Source organism: Ceratina calcarata, unplaced genomic scaffold, assembly GCF_001652005.2.
Source record: "Ceratina calcarata isolate Rehan_Ccalc_2016 unplaced genomic scaffold, ASM165200v1 scaffold551.2, whole genome shotgun sequence".
Taxonomy (NCBI): Eukaryota; Metazoa; Arthropoda; class Insecta; order Hymenoptera; family Apidae; genus Ceratina; species Ceratina calcarata.
The window spans coordinates 650,826-673,038 of NW_017176693.1; the positions used below are offsets into that span (position 1 = coordinate 650,826).

Here is a 22,213-nt window from a genome sequence, read left to right on the forward strand (position 1 = left end):
GAACTTTCTTCAAATCAGTTGCCACACCGTCGTAAGCAAAACAATGCAACTCAATGTTCCTCACTGTTCTCATTCCATTTTTCATTTGTTCTCAATACTCACAGATCGCGATGTTTATCACGTCGCGAAATTGTTACGTACGCTACGAAATAGACAGTGTAAATCATTGAACTCTCTCTGGAGGGAATAAAATCGTAGAAAAAAGTGTGTGCGTTCGATGCGCGAGGCGACGCGTGCTGCAAAATATTTTCCCCCGTGTCTTCGGCTGTTGCGCAGTCTAGTTTGTTAAGTAAATTTTTAAGCGCTGAACTAACGAACCGTGACAACAATTCGCTTTCGAAAATAAAACGAACCAAATAGTGTCTCGTAGCGATATTGATCGCGACGTTTTCGAGGGCAAAAAAAAAGATTTCGAAAGAGTTTGTAGAAAAAAATAGTTTTCACGTGAAACGGCACACCGTCGACGGTGGATCGGGTGATGCTGTGCAACTGTTGCGAGATGAGAACCCTTGTCCCAATTACAGACAAATTATTAGAATTCGTCCATTTGCCACTTAATAGAAAAGCGCGTAGACTTTCCGGCGTCCGATTAATTAACCGATCAATATGTAAATCGTTATGTAATTACCATGGAAATTTATATGTCGCTGAATAATTCGTGTCGCGCCGGAAAAAGCCTGCCTTGGAAATCACTGTTCTTACTCCAATTACGTAACAACAACACCGACGTAGAATAAACGCGCGATACGTTTTTGTAAATAACGACGCGTGATACGAAATTTTCGCGAGAATAGAATAATGTAATTTATTGGATGGAATATTTCCTGAAACGAGGTCCCATTAATAACCATTTTTCATTTATACGTTTTTCCTTCGCATAAGCAATACATATGAATTCGCGACGTGTAAAATTTGTACACACGCGGCGAATTCAATATTTCCAAGGAAATATACGCTGGCGCAAAGATATTCATAATTAATGTAGACCGGTTCCGTTCTTAAATTTTTTAATCGATATTCGTGCTCAACGAAATTCATAAATTTCAAGTGGATAAATAAATCACCTGCAAGATATCGATATGATAAATATTTCATACTATCAAACGAAAAGGAGGCACGACTAATGAACTGTAATTAATTTGTCCATATCTAAAGCGCAAATACTGGGAGCCTCTCGTGCATGATGAAATAATTTCCAAATTGTAGAAATGCATAACAAACATGCATATTGATGAAAACGACGCGTAATTAAAGTTATAATAAATGTCTACGTTTACACTGTAAACAGTCGATCGGAAAACTGCGAATGTACATTTGCATTATTTGCAGGGATAATGTCTGCTATTATGCGAGCACACACTATTACCGAGAAGTCAAAACTGAGCGTTCCGTCGGTGATCCTGACACTACAAATGCTATTGTTTCGTAACATTTACGCTTTAAATGACGACAAATTAATACGAGGCGAATTAAAGCACGTAGCAAGGCTCCATGCGGTATTTATGCTTTTACCTATCCGGATCGACGGTTTACGCAAGAGTTTCAAAGAAGCCTTTGCACCGTTTACGGCGAACGTATCCGATTTAAGAGAAGAGGTTAATGTCACGATGTTTTCTATGGTAATGAAACTGAAAGAACATCGAACACGGGGGGTATCACGTTTTTGCCCCACGTGGAATCAAAAGAAACGTACCTCTGCGTCGGAGAACAAAATCGAAAAGGAGCGCCGGGGATTAAAGACAAGCAAAAGCCGAAATGAGGGAAAGAAGTCGGATGACAAAGTGAATGCTAGAAATAGGGAGAAAAGAATAAAAAGAGAAAACGCAAGAGAGAGAGAGATAGTGCGAGGGAGGAACGAAGAGGTAAAGAAAAGTAGGGAGAGAGCGCGTCACCCCTAGAATTCAATCACACCGTGTTTACAGCTCAGTACACTTAATCCTCTTTATTGGATTCAAAGCGTTTGCCGGTACACCGTATCTCAGAATTTGATCAATTTTATGGGCAAAGGATTTCGATGATACTTGCGGACCGGCGACCATCTGTCTATTGACCTTCAATGAAATTCAATGAAATTATACCGTCATCGAGGATCCTGTTATTAACTGCGACCCTTGTACCTATCATTCACTTCCTCGTCTCGACAAAGAGTCTACGAGTATTTAACAATTGTAAGGACGGCCGTTGAAAGACTATGGTTTATGTTCAACACTAGAACTACTGCCGATTGACGTATACCTATTTCTACCGGAGGGGTCGAAATGACTTCTTTTTCAAATTAATAAGTCATAAGAAAAGACATAGCAATTTTTACGTTTTTATGAGTGAAAATTGAATAATAAACTGATAATGATAATAAAAATAACGAAAATGTGAATCCGTTCAATTTTTGCATCCTCAGAAATTCTGCAAGCGGTTGCGGCTGATGATTTAGCGTTATGAAATTTTTTGCCGCAGACAATTTATTAATAAAACCTATTTGATCGGTGACACTTTTCCATTTTCCATATTCTCGATTCGTTGGATTTTGTTTTGCCCGGCTCCGCGGAACGATACCCAAATGAGCAGTAAATTTAAACGTGACGGGCAAGACGTTACTCGGTGAAATTTTGTTACGTACTCTCGTGAGGAACCACGGCTAGCCACAAAATGTTAATGCAAAACGGTCAAGTTTTTGCATTAACGTGTTCCCGTCGTGAAAGAACTGTCTACGAGCTAAGAATGCAAAGTTCTCCTTGTTGACGTAACAAGACGAACTGTCTAATAAAAATAAATAACGAATTTCCCAGGGACGCGAACTTCCCACAAGATCGTACTTTCAAAGAATTACTTTCTTTAATTAACATCTACGTGACAAGTTGCAAAATTTTTATTCCAATTTTAGTACAACGTTAATGCACTTATGACAGAAAACATTTTTCTACGTCAGAAAGCGTCGTTGCGTCAAACGTCATTGCATTAAGAATTACATTTGATTATTCTTTATTTTATGGCTATTGTACTTTGACAAAGCAAAATTTATTTCCTCGAAGCCCTGAGAGAAACAATTATGAATATTATTATTTTTCAGAATATGCACGCATCTTGTACCATAAATTATTGTAGGAAATTCACAGAGTATCTCTTATGGAAATAAGTCCTTGAACCGAAAATTCTCAGGCTTTTAGTTGAAAATTACCGAACCATCGTCGCTTCGTCATAGAGTCGAGTGATTAATTCAGCCGGTAATTATAACGACCGATGTATTTCATCCGCGTAATAAATGTGATCGGTCGAACACCGATTCGGAACAAATTGGTTTCCCGACTCCCGAGTTCGAGCTCGTCGAGACGTCGGTTAATTTTCAATCATACGAAACGAATCCGCAGTGTTCCGTGATTCCGCAACCAGGAAAATCGGGAAAATTTATTACCCACCCTTATTACTACGTACCTCCACTTACGATCGTAAGCGTGTTTTCCAATTTTTCACGCAAAACATTACCTCGGCTCGATCTTGCTGAAAGGTGATAACAATTCGGCTGTGTTTAACATCCACGAATCCAATTTCGAACAGTAATAACGCGAGTCGAGTTCCTCGTTCAAGGTCAATCGAGTTAACACGACAGATAAATAGAAAAACGAAACGCGTTATCACGATGTGCGTTACCCACTGTAAACTCTTGCGAGCGGAGAAAATGGAAGAATAAAAAGAGAAGAAGGAATTAATGAGAACTACCGGACGGGGGTTCATACCCGCTTCACGCGCTCCGAATTAAACTTTCCTTCTTATTTCTAATTAATTCCGTACTTTAGTACTCGCTAAGTTAAACGCGGCGCCCATTGTAAACACACGATCGCCGCTATACCACTCCGCGACGATAAATTAATAACAGAAAGACCAACGCTGAACGAACGGGAACTTGAAATACGATGGTAGAATTTTACTGATTACAGCGTCATCATTTTCAATAGGACGTATTTTCTTCTCCTCTTTGAACTTCCGTCAAGACTCTCATGCGAAATTATCTCTAATATAATATTAATATCTGTGTTAAGTAAATTTTAGACTGAAAACTCAAACCCTTTTTAGACGAACGTATGCATTTTTCAATGTTCTTTAAATAAAGGAAGATGTAGTTTAAATATTGTAGAATGTAAATGAAGTTCACTAAAAATAAGAATACTGAGTAGATTATTTTCACCTCCTCTAGCTGGAAAATATTAAAGCACATTTTAAAAACCGAAGCTGTTTGCAGAAAGTATAAAAATAGGAAGTACTGATAAAATCCTAACTGACGAACGTGCAATAATATACTAGATAACAAGAAGATCCAAAAATACTATTGAATGATGAACGTGAACGATTTTTATGAGTACCACAGAGAGAACGTGACAGAAACGCGATGCGCCCGATATTACGACTTGCTTCCACCTGTTTTTGTATTTTAACCAATGAAACCGAACGAAGTGGCTACGTGACACAGGAGTAGTATTTGCGAATTTGCAACGTTACGGCACACGCATCTGTCAAACAGCAAGTCGGTAACAACTAGTATCGTGAACCGAATAAAATTTCGCGAACCAACGGCGCAGCGCGAATTGAACTCCAGGTTTATACGACTTTCGCGACCGTGTTGACGAGAAAGGAGATCGTTAACGGCGCAAAATAAAAAAACGGTGCCCGATTCATCTTATCGCTCCATATTCCCGTTGTGACAAATCTCTCGCACGCCCAATATTCGTTACACGTACCGCCTCTATTTCTTTTTTTAGTTTTTTTTTCAGCCAAACAACATTTCGTTGTGTGTTTGCGCGCTTAATGACGGAAACGACAGAGACACGTGTTTCCATCTTTTTTTTTTCTTCCGAGGCGTAAATATTCGTCAAATCATATTGTTTTGCATACTAATTATAAGAAGTGATGTTTTGTATCGTATACCAATTAAAAAAATGCATTTCGCCATAGCGTAATTAATTTCGCAGTAGATACGTGTTGAAATAATTTCGAGGAATGCAAATACTCTTTGTGCGAAGGAAAATAACAATATTCTCAATGCGTCGAATATTTTGGCACAGTCGATCCGAATGACGAAGAGAGTATTTCGTGAAAATATAGACAATCGTATATCGCGGCTGAAATGTCGGGTCAGCTGAATTTTGATTCGCACCGAAAAATGTTATCGCGATCTCGCGAAAGGAAGCAAGCTTGCGAACTGCAATTGCTCGAACAGATTAAGATTCAATTTTGTAGATAATTGAGAAATACGCGACAGCAAGATTGAAGCGGACTCTCGCCCCTGCCCCTCCCCCTCCCCCTTTCCCACCCGAGCTCCCACTGTTTCTATTCGCCGAAAAAATTGGAGTATAATTTTAACATTCGGAAAGAGACACGAGGGAACGAATTTACGGAACGTTTTTTGCCTCGCTCTTATCCCAGTTATTTGTCGAGCAATTTTTATTCCTCGTTCAGATTCCGAGATAATGTTTGTTCAGCTCTAAGTCTCGGAAAAACTATGTGCAATATCAATTTATAAAACAAAGATTAAAAACCCATGAGACCCAGTACGTATGTATGTATTAGTCTAGACGACATATCGTCATGAATATATTGGGCTCTCGGATAAAAAGGCTCGAAGTAAAATTAATGTCAGAACATAAACTTATACGAAGCATTTAAATCACCGAAGGACTTTCATATATGTAATTTAGAAATAATTTTGATTATCCGAGAGTTTACATCGATATTCAAAGATACATATAAAGACGATGATGAAAAATAATGAGCCACCCTGTGAGCAATAACGTCCCGTAAAATATTTCTAAAGCATCGAGAATGAACCCTCTCTCAAAGCAAACTACTGACGAGTTTGCACACGTCTTTCGATTTCTAATCGTTTCTTATAAGGATCAACGAGACGGTCCGTCGTGTAAAATAAGGATACCGAGCTTTTTCGTTGACACTGACTGACGCCGAGAGCGAACGACGAAGAAGGGTCGAACGCGCGTGCATCGCGGGGTTAACGCGAAAATGAAGGAACCGTAAAAATATGGTTTTCGTTTACTCACCGACTGACTCAGGGCGCACGCCAACCAACAGAGTAGTCACTACCAGAAGAGGCACCTGTTTACTCGCGCACATACCACGTTTCTCACACATGACTCACCCCCTCGCGCGGAACACGCGCAACGACCGTAACGCTTGTCGCGTCCAGACTGAAGTTCCAAGTCCGTGGGATCCTCTGTATATCCGACAGCGGCACGAGGATCCCCCACCCTCGGCGCGAGTTGAGCAAGGGTGCTCTACCACCCACCCCGCTCTCTCTCTGTTTCGCCCCGAGATGCCCGGTTCATCCCCGCTTGCCGCGTGCTTTACCCTACTCTAGACCCGACAATGTGGCCAAAGAGACTGTTATCAATCGTCTACGTATACACCCGGTCACCAACAATTTTAATTCTATTCTTACTGTGGATCTTTTTAAATTTTCATAGCAGTTGCCAATCTAAATTATATCCAGATTAACGTACCAATGAAAAATCAATATGATAAATGATTAAATTCGTAATAATTATATTAATCAAGTCTCTTAATGGATGCGTGGGATAAAAAATGTTCCCGAACATTCTAAATTACTGCCAATCAAAGAATTTCTAATACATTGATCTAATTTTCAAAGGACTAGTCCCAGCTATTTATGGTGAAACTTTTACTGAGATACGAGATCTAATTGACAGTTGGGGATAATAATGGACGTTACAGGAAGCCTATGCCTTAGAATATTTGAGTGAGCTGGGCTCAATCATGCGCGCAATTAGGACTGTCTATACGTGACGAGCAGAGCTCAGCTTTTGACACAAGAATAAGTACGTAGTCAAATTCCTAAATGAGACTCTGAGTATTCACGTAGTGTAAAATGAATATATTACATCAATCGTTGAGCGAAGACAATTTAATTTTATAAGAGTTCATATTTTACGCCAAAAACGTATCGCAACGAAATATTTAATGGGAAAATATACTGTAACGACGATCGAAATTATGTTCCATAATTTAGCGCACGGTTATTAAGGGTTCACGATTTATAACAGCTCGTTGAAAATGATAAATTCGCGTAGAACTAGTTTAACAATATTGCTAAATTGTTGATCCGTAGCGTCGGGAACTGTAAAACATGGACAGCGCGAATGCATGATTACATTTAAACTAATTTGTGGACGTTACAATAATTCGTGAAATTCATGGCGATTAAAATCCCGCGCTATTATCAGTAAATTGTTTTCCGAAATTATTTTGTTTAATATATCATGATGTCACGTGTACATCTTCGTCCTATAATAGTTTTACATGTGTTTCATTTAATATTTTAATATCATGTGTAAGTTATATTAATTGATTCGATAACGAACGTCAGTCAATTCAGAGAAATAGGTAACTCATTGTCAGAAATATTTAATTAACGATGTGACGGAAATGAATTAACGAATTCTAAAGCGTCGAAGTGTACGTTTTAAAAATAAAATCAATTCAAATCAGTCGCTTAAATAAGACAACCATTTTCCGTTTAGCGTATTAAACATCGATCCTACATGCATGGATTAATTAAATAGAAAGTACGGGTCGCTTGACCTCATTACTTAAAGTTTTATACCTCTTTGACATACCTCATGCACCGATAGAGAAAATTCTGGCAATGAGCCCGTTCACGGCATTGCTGTAACTAACCACGCATACCGATATTTACTTTCAGATCATTCTTTGATACACGAGAACGTATACGTTTAGCTGGCATCCGTATTTTGATTAATGAAACGACATTTGTGATATCAGTTTCATTTGATAATGGAACATTTTCATTTGACAATCTTTGCTGAGTACAGTGTGACCAACAAGAGCTGACTCGTTCGAACACGGAAAATGATATTAATTAATTAGTAAACAAAAAAACAGCATGGCTTTCACGAGCAACGAGCGATGTCTGATCGAAAATCAATAACGAAAATACGAACGAATTTGAAACTGAAAGTATGCCTATATATATAGCCTATTAACGTACCGTGTTGCGAATCGCAGAACGCGGCCCTTGAAATAATTGTGACGGAAAGTAGGTATGTACTGCTAATCCCGGTTAACAACGATGCATCTCCCTTTAACGTTCGCAGCACGGCGCAGCGCAGTGATCAAAGGGAGTTCTGGCCACGTGCGCACGGCTTTGCCCGACCACGCAGCTCGTGATTCGCTTCGACGTTTTCTCGTATGGGGCCTCGTTATATTTACTTGATATTTGGATTATGAACGAAGAAGCCTCGCATAACCGTACGCGTTCAAATATATCCTAATCCCGTGACACCGTGTTGACACTGACGAGGGGTTGCTTCCTCTAATAGCGTTCGTATCTATATCCGGTGTAACGCCCGCCCGACGCAAACAAAATTATTCCCCTACGTCAACGTGCTCAGATGACAATTCTCGGGCGTATTCAAACATGTACGCAGTTCTCTAATTTTGGCTGAGCTCAACATATTTTTAAATGTCTTTCCATACTCTGTTGAACAGAGATTACAGAAGTATTGAAATTATACATACTCCTTGTTCCAAACAATTATAAAATTGGCGAATATGAAATGGTCCTAGCTTAAAACACTGCAGATGTACTTTCATACATTTGATTATGTGGCTTGTGCTTCCGAATATCTTTGAATGCCACGTGTATAGATTTATTATGCTTTAGGGTCACGCGAGCATCAATTTGACAGTCGTTGTTGTTACGTCTTTCTGCTTTCTCCCAATGTACTAAAAAGAACATGAGTACACACGTGCAAACGTCCAATAAATTGACGCTCGTGCGATTCTAGACTACATTATTTAAGGTAATTTATTTGACTGCTATCCAATTTGTCTTCATTGATTTTTATACTAATCGTATCTCAAAAGTTCAAGCATTAGTCATTACTTACATTCTAACATCTCCTAATATCTCGTGTTTAATTTGATTCATAATAGTAGACAGTGAGAAAGGACATCGTGTATGATTTTTGACTGAAAAACTTTAAAATAGAGATCAATGTTTCATATGCTTCAATCTAATAAAACATACACGCGACTTATAGTTTGGAATCTCTATTATTTAATTCAATGTAATCGTTCAGTCGTTAATTAAGTTTGAATTACTAAAGTTCGGCGATATGGGTTTTATCGATTTCATAAAAACGAGGTATGTGCAAGTCGAGCAATTTGATAAATTAAATAAAGGGTGTCCGGTCGGTTGTTTCGAATTCCGGTAATCCGTTTCCCTTGAATATGCTAACGCATATCAATGAAGAGATTGTTGTCAATTGTCACACGTCGCATGCAATTGTGGTTAACCACGCACGTTCCCGGTTTACCGGTGATTAGCTTCAACCGAGTTAGGTGAGAATTTAACTTGAACGGTGGCGAAGAAGATTTTCGCTTGACATGCAATCGCAATTATTCCACTTTATTACCGCAAATATTCACTGGCAACAATAAACGAAACCGTTCATTTTCAATGATGTGATTGGATTAACAGTTCTGCGTACCACGGATAAAAATCAGAGTATACGTGGCAAATATTTTTAATTACATGAATTTTTAGACTTATTTACGAACTACTGTTACGATTTTTATCTGCGTAAAGAAGATATGGCCAACTTGTCGACGATCTAAATTTTCACAAGAATCCATATACGTATAACGCGCATCTTTGGCTCGGAAATCTCGGCGTGGGTTTATCGCGGAAAATTGGAGTGTCACGAAAATATTAGTCGATTAGAACTGATCAGAGTTTCTGATAAAAGATCCGAACGAGGGTGCCACACGATACAGATCGTTCAGAGTTTATTGCGTGCCACCCTGAGCCACTATACGGAAGCCAGAGACCGAACCCATGAATCTGACACCTCGACTATACAATTACCCTCGTATGTTTTAAAAAGAGTACAAACTTCTAAAAATAGAAATAACAATTCTAATGCATGTAACACAAAAAATTATATTACTTAAGGACGATTTTTCAAATTTCGTATCACGGAATTATGTCAACGATCACCTCTACCTCTTCGCGTGTTATTATGAACATCGACCTTGCTATTGAACGTATTTCAACGCTTCGTAACAGCCACGCTCTACTCCTTGGCAATACATAGAACACTTAACTTCAATCGATGCTACAAAGGATGGAATATATAACCGTTGATTGAATCCACGATAACGTTATTAGAGATAACTTTTCTCCCTGAGAAGTTTTCAATCGCTGCAATTAAGTCTACGGAATATCAATTTCTCCCGGACAGTGTCAACAGATCGGAGCGGTGCCGCGTGGTGTCATTAAACATAATTTTGTAAACGCGATCTGATATTCCGTCGTTACTTCGAACAGTTCTTTCTATAATTACGATCGGCCCCAGGTAGCACAACGGAAGTTACCGAAGCTAGAAGTCCGCGCAAATGCACGCAATAGCGAGGGTTTCGCTAGGATACTTTCGTCAGCCGCGCCGAGCCGGTACTTTCTACGGTTTGTCGGTGTAACTCTCTCGTGATACGAGCCGCTATGTCAATCAGTCCCCTTTCCAAGACCGGAGTTATTTGGTTCATGGAAAACGAACATTAACGTAGTACCCTTGGAGCTTACCATGGCAATTGGCAATCATGATTCCTTCAGATCGTTGCGTCTTTATTGCCTCTGATTGCATAACCACGCGACGACGCGACGCGATCCGAGGAAAGGTCTCGGCTGAATAAAATAGAGTAATGTCGAACCCATTAACATTTCTGATGGCTCTACACACCGCCGCGGTTATTGCCTAATAAGCATATTTCTCAGCTTTTACTAACGGTTGGTCACACGTCGAAATCGCCTCTCTAGCAAATAATTTAGAATCGTAAAAGCAAACGAACGGTTTACGTTCAGAAATGAATTCGCAACTCGCCGGAGAACACGAGGGAGGCATGACGAGACGATGGGTTCCGCTTATTCGTTGCTGGCAATACTCTTGTAAATGAAAGAGAGAGTAAGCCAACGACAGGGAAGTGTTATCGGAACAATGAGGGGGAAAAACGGCTGAGTGATCATTCGGCATCAGTCAGAAACGATTCCGGGGAATTTCTATCCGCTGTTAGTTAGTGAACAAGCCAGACAAATGACAGCTCACCCCTTCGACCCTCTATAACCCTGCTATGTAACTCGAAAGCCACGAATCCCCGTTTCCCTATACATTTCCAAGATTTTGTTTTATCCGTTTTCATCAGTACTATATCTCGTTTTATCGTGACAGAGATAACGTCCATTTAACAAAACTAGCAGCACGACGGTTCACCACTCTGTCGTACGAAACCTGATTGTGTTCTTCTTTGATACACAAAGGATCGTTCGCAATTTTCAAATTCTTTCATTTCGCACCGGATCGTGGACATTTGCTTTTTTTCAAAATAAAGTTCGAAAGAAGAAATGAAACGGTCGAAGATGTTTGCTGGAATACCGAAGAACACGATCCGCGAAGATGTCACCCCGTCTACGAGGATGGCAACGAACCGACCAAGAACCACCTACCTAGCTTGTTTCGTTTCGAGTGTTGCACCATCGGCTTCGGCGCGGTGAAAACGGCCGACGAATAATCGAATCGATAACGATCGCCGCGCAACGACCGGTTGAAAGCTACGGAATTACAATTTCCTAACTCCGACACGAGTGGAAACGGCACCTTTTACTGTTCTTCCAATGCTCTTTCGGGCAACCGTAGTTACCTGCGCAGGTATTACTACCTACTTCAGCCTCGATAGACCGAAAACGGGTCACTGTTTTCTCTTCCTATATTTATACGCGAACACCGGTGTACAGCGTATAATCGCGCCCCGGTGTATCGTGCGCGAAAATATTCCAACGAGTTCTGATTAGTTGCACGCGCTTGTACAATGCCTCTGCAGAAAGGGGTACAGCGATCGCGGACAATCGTTTTGATTTGATTGAAACGCGGTTATTCAACAGTATATATACGGTGTTACAGTTGTTCGACTGTTGTTCGAACGAATCTCGATTCAAATAATTAACGAAACTGAAACAACATTTTCAGCGCATAATATCGTCATCGAAATCTATGATACAACAAAAACATGCTATGTCCTCACTTGTTCTCAACTATTTTACCATGTTTAAATCATTTTTCATCAACTACGACATCAAGTATTCCCGCGATTACGTCGATCGTGCATATGATAAGAATTGTATTATACGAGAGGTTAAATAAACGACGCGACGTAAGCTATCGGAACGTCCAAACACGAAGCTGTTTATACTCCTGTATGAAAGACTAGGAAGTGTACAAGGCGCGTACGTAAATACGTAAGGAGCGCTTGTATGTTCCGCGATACACGTCCCAGGATTTCCTGTTCCGTTCCATCGAACTTGCCTCGGCGAAACTATCTCTGTTTCTTGATTTCTCAAAGGCACCGATCAACTATGGAAATTTTGTAACTACTACTCGAAGCCAGCCAGAGCAGACATCCGTGCGATTCAGAAGTACGGATTTTATTGGATCCTGTTCTGTAGCTCTATTGGCCCCCCCGTATGAAGCGATCGGTGACATAGCCTTTGATGCTATTTATATATTTATAAGTACAATGTGCGACGATGCCTATATAATATAGCCACGTTCGCGAATTCATGAGCAGACGATACATAAAACGTGTAATGCGATGTTAATTCGCTGGAAGTATCATTAGATGCAAACGCATTTTGATTAAGCCACTCAATTACCCCTTCGTGCTCAACTGGTTTCTATTTAATATCACTAATTATATCGTGTTACAAATGAATAACGTGATAACAGCATACTGTGTTCGATTAGCGAATCGGAATTAGTCGAAATAATTATTGCCGAGGGAAACAATGATTTTTTTTAAAGTTGCGAACATCTACGATTCACAGATCGGACCGTTTTGTCGTTTACGTTACGATAGTTTCCAATGGAATTTCAACAAAATAACTCGATAGATATCCGTTCAATCCGGCGAACTTTTCCTAGCGCGCTATTATGATTTTATAGAAAGAAACTTTTAAAGGAAATGCTTTATTCCACTAATAGCGGTGTTCCTTTCCGAACGGCTCGCAGCGTATCGCATCGAGATGCTCCGCCCGTACAACGGAACGTATACTACTACCCCCGCTGAATTCTAGAAATACTAAAAGTTTAATAGCCTTGCATTTTGCCACGTGCTATCAAAGCTATTCCTCTCGAGCCCGGTTTTATTTTTCATCGCCGAGATTAATTGACTGATAGCTCTTTTCCTTGAAATTGACCGCGGAAGCGAGCACGAGTCTCCGACTGGAGTAATTATTTTTGTGTACGAGACACGTGAAGGAGCTGTACGAAAGTATTACGAAATAATTAGAATTTTTCAACGATAGAACGGAGCGTACAAATTGAATTTAGATAGAAGTCAAGTTTCGATTAATGCAAACTGTTTCTCTATACAATTTCGAAGAAGAAACGTAGACAACTAAATTCCACGAGGTCAGACAAAGAAATAAAAGATCTTAAGGGAGATGTAGCAATATCGATTGAATATTAGGATCTCGAAGGAGGGTGCGAAATCAACGGGCGCACATTAGCCCCTTTGACTTGCTAAACAGGTTAATTTGAATGTTTAAATTCCGAGCCCGTTCAACTCAATTTGCGAGGACTCCGCGTCTGTTTAATTCCTTCCTCGACGCCGCCATCCGACCCCATGCTTACTTGCACCGACCACTACCACTAAGCCAGACCAGCTGGTCCGCTAACTTCCAACACGTTTCAAGCGGCCGATATACGGAAACGTCAGACAGGCCCTCGCACGGATGCTTAAGCAGGCCATGTGCTTCCTGTATCATTTAACTGGAGACTGTCACCTGTGCTTTTATACACTGCGACCTTCCACTCTCAACACCCTATCCCTCTCTCTACCGTCTTTCGTCTACCTTATCTAATTATCCGTTTAATAAAGACTCTAAATACTTTTTATAAGCGCACTCCTTATTACATCGATCATGTACAAACGATTAAGAAACTAGATGGTTAGCTAAGGACAACATAATCAAAGAAGTGACACTAAATTTCCCAAGAATGGAATTTTAGAGGAATTGTATTTTAACGATTAAAGAGTTTATACTGAATATTGTACTATTCCTTCCCTAAAACGAAGAGAATATGTCTATGAATAAAAACAAATTATTTTTTAACATTATTTATCCGGGATAGCGCGAACGCAGTCCCGACTACCAAAAATTGTACGTCCGAGATATCCACATTAGGGGCATTCGCAGAGGTCAGCTCAACCTTAGTGCAATGGAAGAGCCTCACCCTGGAGGAACCGCCTTCGTGATCACGGTAACCTCTACGCCAGGTAAGTATGCTTTCATCGACCTTCCCAGCTCACTTATGCCTGTAGGGGACAAACTTAACTGCGAGAAATCGTGCACAGCCGGCACAGCATAGCGGTGTCTGCCAGAACTACGTACTACCATCTATTTCAAGTTCAAATTTAAAAAATGATTAACGTAATTTAATTGCTAATTCTATGCATTTAAATGTAAGGAAATTATGTTACATCATCCATCGATATTATTGAAAAAGAAATACTCTTAAGGTCTACAGATAATATTTTGAAGCAACTGTTAACACGAATATTATTCATCTTCTTCGTATAATGTACGTAACAAGCTACGGGTATGAATTTCTTGATATCTGTAGCCAAGTGTATATAATTTAGATGACTATTATCACCATACCGGCACGAGTAAGTACATGAATTAACATTCAACACGTTCATTTGAATGTGAAATTATTATTAGGCATATGTGCCTACGTGCTTAGATAGTATACGCGAAAGCAAGATACAAAGATATTTAATGGCTTTGTATATTGTATACCAGAGCGTAGCAATTACAGAACATTATTGTACTGATAAGTAGGTAGCCTGCACGAGGTAGCAATTGAACCTCAATGAAAGAGAGGAATATAGAGAGTTGAAAACGATTACACTTGTTAATATCGTGTTTCAATATCAATTTGACATTGCTACACGCATGTTACATATCTTTATAGCATTACTCTTCTTATTGTTAAAAATATAAAAAGCCAATCACCGAGTCTCAGACTAATAATAAGATATACGTCCTTTTATTTAGACGTAAAAATTATGAGACTATTGTTAATAATTATTATTAGATATTAATTATCCGGGATAGCGCGAACGCAGTCCCGACTACCAAAAATTGTACGTCCGAGATGCCCACATTAGGGGCATTCGCAGAGGTCAGCTCAACCTTAGTGCAATGGAAAAGCCTCGCCCTGGAGGAACCGCCTTCTTGATCACGGTAACCTCTACGCCAGGTAAGTATGATTTCCTGCTGCTCTTCAGGCTATTTACCATAGTTAGACCTTGATTTGAGAAGCGAGAAAGAGTTCGTCCAATGCGCAACCCAGTGACGAATTTCAGAACTAAACGATAACCCTGTGCGACCCTACCCTAAGGATTTAACATCTCTTCTGTCCTTGAATAGCACTTGATAGCACTGAATGTGTACTCGTATATACATATTTCCGTACAGTATGATGTATACGCGCAGAGTGATAATAAAGCTGCTGAAACAGCCTTTGGAACTGAGTAACTTTTTTAAAAGCGGACCAAGTTACTCCGGGAAGTTAGAAGGATCATAGATGACGCGTAAAAAGAATTTTGGAAAAAATGCATTTGGTCGGAATCATGTAGAAAAAAAGTGAAGTCCACTTCTTTTTAATGTAATTTAGAAAGAGATTTGAACAGAAGCCGACTTTTAATTCATATTGTACACAATTTAATTGACATAAAAGTATTGAATGGACAGTTCACTTCTATATGTATAATTACCATCATTTAATGGAAAAGCGCTGAACGCCGTAAACGTTGGATCAATTAATTTGAACATTTACTAACCTCGTAGAAATTTTTCCCAATACACACGGCAGAATGGGACCACGTTACAGCAGAGATTTCCTTTCCTTAACATTCGCCATCTCGCAGTTTATAGAAATCTGAGGATCAATGAAAGGTATTTTGATCAGAGCACGAAGTGAAGGACCGGTCGTCGTTACTTACTAGTTCTATAAGCGATCGCGACATATTTCTTTTCGTCGTTCTCTGTGACAGTGGAATGTCGCATTATCAGACAACGATTGTAACAGAACATATGACACACGCTTGGGAATGTTCGATCATCGAAATCGCGATCACGAGCGCAGATCGTACGATCACCGTCACCATCTCTGTCCTCTTTATACAATTGCGATTTTAACGTCGAATTTTCCTCATCCTTTATCGTATCATCATCCTGTGTTTTGTCATTGCAATAATCGCAATCACAAGGAGGATCGTCCTTAGAAGGTGCGCAAGTGCACGTTGCGACTACGAGTACTAAACATTCTTTTATAAATCATGATGCCGTACTTTGACACACGCGATGAGTTTGTTTAAGGATATTTGGGCTATAAGTCAAAACGATGACATAAGCTTGAAATTTTGAAAATAAGTAGATTATTTCATAGTAAAATCATGTATAAATTTTTATGAAGATTCACGAGCTTGTTTTAATGTTATAGTACTTTAAAATTAACATGTGTTCTTATGGAGATTAGCAAAATACATTGTCAGGTTCATTGATTAAAAAAATGTAGAAAAAATAGTGTCAAGCTTCTGAAACTTTTTATGCTGATGAATAATTATATAAGGAACATAATGCATCGAAAATACTGAGTGTTTACTAAATGGAAAAAGAGATTTTTATTAAAATACTGATATTTGTATTTTCGTATAATAATTCAATTTTTTTAACACTTAATTCAAGTTGAAATCGAGTACAGTCACATGTAACAGTTGATAAAGATTGTAGTAAAACGAACCTAAAATTATAGTCAAAGCTTCTTTACGAATATCAAAAACCATTCTAATAGTTAACTTTACTGTTATGATTCATATATTCACCATTAAAGGTAAATGATTGCATTCTAAAAGCATAGAAATTGCCAAATTTTATATTTCCATCACTTTTGCCAGGGGTTGTATAGCCTGAACATCCTTAATGATAATGTATTTGTATACGCGAAAGTTACATTGCGAATGAATTACTATGCACATTTTAATCTGCTGATTATATTAACTAAATCATTGACAGTTTCAATACAAATATAATTGAACATGCTCGTTATTTTATGATAATGATAATGGTTTCGGAAGTATGAAATCTATGTGCTTATTAATACACAAACCTACACGATAGTATCGCTTTGGTACACGACGGCTGCATGGCACGAGACCAAAAACGGAAAACAAGAACTGGGAAGCAAATGAAGTCTCGAAATCGATCAATAAACGAGCTTCCTCTTATTGTTAGATGCTGCTAGTTCAAACTGAAACCATTTCATGATTATACAATGTCGTCTTTATCTGGAGTATTCCAGTGCCGTGTCATAAATTTGCGATTTCATTATTTCCGACAAGACTGCTCTAATTACGATTACTATGATATTAATTATTAGCAGAAGGAAAGAATGCATCGAATGGAATTTGATTGAAGATTCCGATATTAAATTTTAAGTAATAGTTGCATTAAGAAGTGCAGACAGTGATACGTTGCTGGTGAGATATTGACACAGTGACCTTTGATGCAAGACTAATAAAAAATTTGATACGTATAAATCTGTGTTACGACGTTACACACATAACTGCTAAAGTAATACAGTACATACGTGTACAGTCGGTACTAAAAGATTGCAGAATATTCAATTTTTATACGTATGCTCTATAATTCCACGGTGTTATCGTTTTTATGTTAACTGTTTGTGGGTAGCAACACTTAAGATGATAGAGTCGTAGCTTCAACGAAATAGAGGCAATAACAATTAGCTTCTGGCGCGTTTCTACTTTGGCCAGAGAAAAAAGGAATACAATGAAAGCATCCAGTTTTCTCCTCCCAGGAAATTGTCGATATCGCGTTTATTTATGTTAAAACAATTTTTTACTGAATTTGAAAACTCTCGACAACTAGCCACGAGCAAGAACATTTAGTAATTTCGAACTACATAAAACGATTTCTTCCGTGTAAAGCTGATTAAGCTTATGACCGTAATAAGGTTGCTTCATGAGTTGGTAATTCAATAACACCGCGTAAGCCCCACGATTATTGCCGGGAATTAAGACACTATCGTAAAACAGACCGTACACAACGGTGATCGATAAAACTTGAAAGCCGTTTCATCTTTCATCTCGTGACCCGAACGTACCGAATCTTTGAAGTTTATTGGCATAACAATGGGTTATTTCGTCGCAGCTGACAATTGCATAATGTTGTGACTTATGAACTAATTTACATCTTAATCTGCCCGGCTATTGTTCGATGCTGTTGTTACTCAAGCGCTCACCGTGTCTAGGGAGGTGAACCTCGAAGAGCCGCTGTGAAAACACGTTATATTTAGACCCTTCGATTCTGGATCTCGTCAACGGGAAATACGAAACGAGAATAAAAAAAGAATGAATACGATTAATTTAATTAAAAACGATACTTATAATCGAAGAAGAATCGACATGTGAAAGTCGAACGAGAAATAAATCCAGACTGCGGTTCACGATCTTTAAAGTCAATTTATTTTTATAACGAGAAAAGGGACTACTTCGTACTCGATTTCGATACATCGTACAAAAGTACACGTCACCGTTAATTAATTTCGTCATATTTAATCTTCTCTCGAGAGTATGGATCGTTCGATTGTACCACCAATCTCTAAACGGAAAGCGAGGTTGCCATCGAGGGACGAATATTCCAATTTTCAGACAGAGACGAACGAAAGAGAAAGAGACGACGACGCGGCGCGGCTCATCTTTTTCTTTTTATTCGTTCTTTCGCATCCGCCACTTGACTCTATTAAGCCGCTTTCAGACCCTCTCAGTTTACATTTTCGTATGAGATCAATTTTGTACACGCTAATCAAAATTAATAAAAAAAAAATACAAGCCGGTATAAAACAAAATACTACAAACAATTGTTGAAATCGTTTGCACTGAAAACTATCTGAACTTGTTCAATCAAAAAATATAATTATTTCTGTTTGGAAAATCGAACATCAGTTTCCGAATGGCTTTTCATTTGCCAAAAGCACTTTCGCCGATGTTACAGCATGCATGCAATTTCTTTTTTCACTACTGTACAACCGTCGAGCATCTATCCAATTAATAGAGGGAATCAAGCGAATTTATGAAACGCTAGCTGACCCGTAATCCGCGTAACAGTTTTCACGTACATATCTCGTAATTATCGGTATGAACGCGGCTTTATGTGCAGCAGAAACGAAACGTGATTTCAAAAGGGGGTGGGTATTGAAGTGATGGATAGTGTGAGGGCACAGGGGTAGCAATAGTAGAAAAGAGTATTGGAGGGTGAAGAGGTCATGGAAAATTGTCAATCAGTACGAACCATCTACACTTGATTACAACTTCAGCATTGGGCTCGCAGTTTGTTTCAAGAGATGCCTGGTTGAATTTTTATGCTCAGCTAGTCAGGTTCAGCTACCTCATATTACATATATCACTGATAACTATTTGTGGTTTCGTTCGTTTAACGTTTCATTCTGCTCATCCCTTAATTAAACATTTCTTAATTAGTTTCTTTATTCGAACGTTACTTCAATCAATTTACTCTGATTTTCATCAGATGAATTACGGAGACATTTTATTCCACTAGCGAAGATTCATAATATCGACATGACACGACTTTCAAGGCTGACATCGAGTTATTAATACATTAAATGTAAACAAATTAGGTTTGAGCAATAAACTTTTATGGTATCTGGGTAATGTAAGCTAGACAAGATACAAGCTAAAGAAAAAACAGTGTAATCAATAAATAACTCTTTGTAAGCAAAGTGTAGAGTATATCAACTCGCGTTAAATTATGACCAGATACACGACATAGAAAGAATTTTTATATTTAACGTTACCCAATACAGATTGAGCTGCGTATGATTTCCTCGTATTAGACGTAATTCAGAATCCATGATAAATGACATTTGTAGAAGATATTGAATATGCAGTGGATTCTTTTCTAAATAAATATGCGCTTTTTATATATGTATACAACATTTTCTGCCTTAATAACTTCTAGTAGATACGAACAGCCGTTTCCTATCGATAAAATACAATTTAGTCATAGTTCACGTATATAACCCACACACATGGCCACTAGACTATTCTAACTCGGTTTCGCATTCAATCGACTCTCTGACTTTCAATCCCCTTTTGGTTTATTTAGCCATCTCTCCATTTGGTATACGTTCAAAACAATTTCAATCGCTCCATGCGGTAGGTTCAAAAATTGTATGACTGAATAAACAGTTTACAAGATGATCAAAACAAAAGTACACACATACGTCCATAGTCATAATTGCTAAATTAATTTATCATTATCATCGTTTTTATCTGAACCCAAGCTTTCTTACGATATCGTACCACTTGTAAATATCCCACTTTATATTGCATATACACAATTTTAATAATGTATATGTATTGCAGAATTAAATGCACCGTAAGAGCTTAAACGTAGCAGTAAATTTTGCATAAAAATACACGTTTGTAGTTTGAAACCAGGTGTTTATTACGTGAATGCAAAGTTTCAGCAAACATTATTGTTAGTGGGCGAAGCATAAAGCACGAATAGGTTTACTCAGTTGCTCGAAGCAGATGTACCAGTTTCGCGTATTTACATATCCGTAATAGACATGATCACTCACTATTAGTACCGTTTCTAAGTTCTGCGTGGAACGTCCATTAAAATATTACTAATTCCGCAGAATGAATAGTTCATAAATAAAAAATAATGATTTAAAGAGCGAACGTTGTTACGAGAAGACATACGGTTCTATACTTGTTTTCAAAAGCTGACCTGAATTTAGCTGTAAATTCGTGGGAATTTACGAACGTCTTCTCCGCTTTTGATTAAAAACGTTGCTAAAGGAAGCAATTACCGGAGTCAAAAAGTAGATGCGAAGAATGGAATGCAATCAAGTATATAAATCGATAAAAGCATACGCGTCACTGCCAGACACGTGACTACCAACGTTCACCCCCATTTGTCAATCTATTCACCTCCGATCTATTCTCATGTCAATAATAATAGTTAGCCGATGCAGGCGTTCCACGTGTACCAGGATATAGTTGCCGTACATGTACATACGTCTATGTGTATGTACTCTCATCATCCCTGATGCACGTGCTCATATGATTACGTTAGAGTAAGAGTTCACACGAGAGGAAATACATGAATGAACCAACGGACACGCGTGTGTACTTAGGTGCACACGTCTGCGCGCGTGTACGTGTGCGTGCGCGGATGGTTGACACCCTCCATTCACTCTCGAGTGGCTGCTCGTGTAATCTCAATTGAAGAGAGTGAAAGTAGGGTGGGTTCTTCAGCGAGCGTGTGCCGAAGCTTAGAAAGAAGTTAAGAAAATCTCTTTAAGAGGAGTTAAGAGAAATGGGATAGGAGAGAGACGTCGGTCGGTCGGTTCTATCCAGTTTGCAATTATTTCGTTTCCTAGGACCTCATTAGATTTTCTTATTTGTCCCTTGGACATCGAACTGATCTGCAAGACTAGACGAAGTAGCTTACTGGTGTTCGTGCGCGTTCGAGGGAAGATATGAACTGACCGATTGTTCATTTGCATAACTAGACGCGTGATTCTATTTCCAAAGACTAATAGTGCAATCGTTCCGATTTGTGAGCAATTCGACAGCGCGTGTCCACGATCAACGGAAGCGATTCGTGAAAGGAGTTCCGGATAATAGAATTTATCCGGCAGCAGTTGCGTCAGCACGTGCATCGTGTCAAATAAACGATTACGGCACGTGTTTCACATTATGTCGTATAAAAGATTACATAAATCTGGAAACTATTCCGCCCGTACGCGTGTCCCCTCGATCTTTATTTTCATGGATGAGTTCGTCTCGAATGAACGTACTAAGTAGAAGAGTCGATTTACTTGAGGAAATGTCCAATATCGTTATTTCAGAAAATCAACAATTCTAATCGTTTATGATATATTGAAAGTATCTGCAATTTTGTAAAAAGAATTATAAAATACGTCACACGTTCTTTTAATAAGAATAAAAAAATTGTATCGACGAAGCGTCTTGTATGATATTGAAATCTTAGAAATATTGT

General features: G+C 38.7%; 1 protein-coding gene, 1 long non-coding RNA gene and 2 other non-coding genes across 5 annotated transcripts in view; all 4 read right to left on the reverse strand.

Annotated features, from left to right (window-relative positions):
* The window catches only part of LOC113464810 (uncharacterized), a 133,747-nt gene that overhangs the window by 108,871 nt on the left and 2,663 nt on the right, over positions 1-22,213 (reverse strand). The window lies entirely within an intron of this gene.
* On the reverse strand, positions 14,217-14,378 carry LOC113464812 (U1 spliceosomal RNA). Its single transcript, XR_003389675.1, has one exon. It is a non-coding gene; the product is annotated as a U1 spliceosomal RNA (small nuclear RNA).
* Positions 15,206-15,367, reverse strand: LOC113464811 (U1 spliceosomal RNA). Its single transcript, XR_003389674.1, has one exon. It is a non-coding gene; the product is annotated as a U1 spliceosomal RNA (small nuclear RNA).
* On the reverse strand, positions 15,747-17,411 carry LOC108628937 (uncharacterized). The gene is made up of 3 exons (XM_018031171.2): positions 17,275-17,411; positions 16,105-16,419; positions 15,747-16,040 (listed from the first exon to the last, which is right to left on the reverse strand). The coding sequence occupies exons 1-3, from the start codon at positions 17,306-17,308 to the stop codon at positions 16,009-16,011; spliced, it is 381 nt and encodes a 126-aa protein (XP_017886660.1). The 5' UTR covers positions 17,309-17,411; the 3' UTR covers positions 15,747-16,008.

Excerpts from the sequence above, each read along its gene's own strand:
- LOC108628937 (XM_018031171.2), bottom strand. The coding sequence starts at position 17,308 with ATGCAGCCGTCGTGTACCAAAGCGATACTATCGT. Across the intron at positions 16,420-17,274 it reads TACCAAAGCGATACTATCGT|TACTCGTAGTCGCAACGTGC; the intron begins GTAGGTTTGTGT and ends AAGAATGTTTAG. Across the intron at positions 16,041-16,104 it reads CGCGATCGCTTATAGAACTA|ATTTCTATAAACTGCGAGAT; the intron begins GTAAGTAACGAC and ends ATTGATCCTCAG.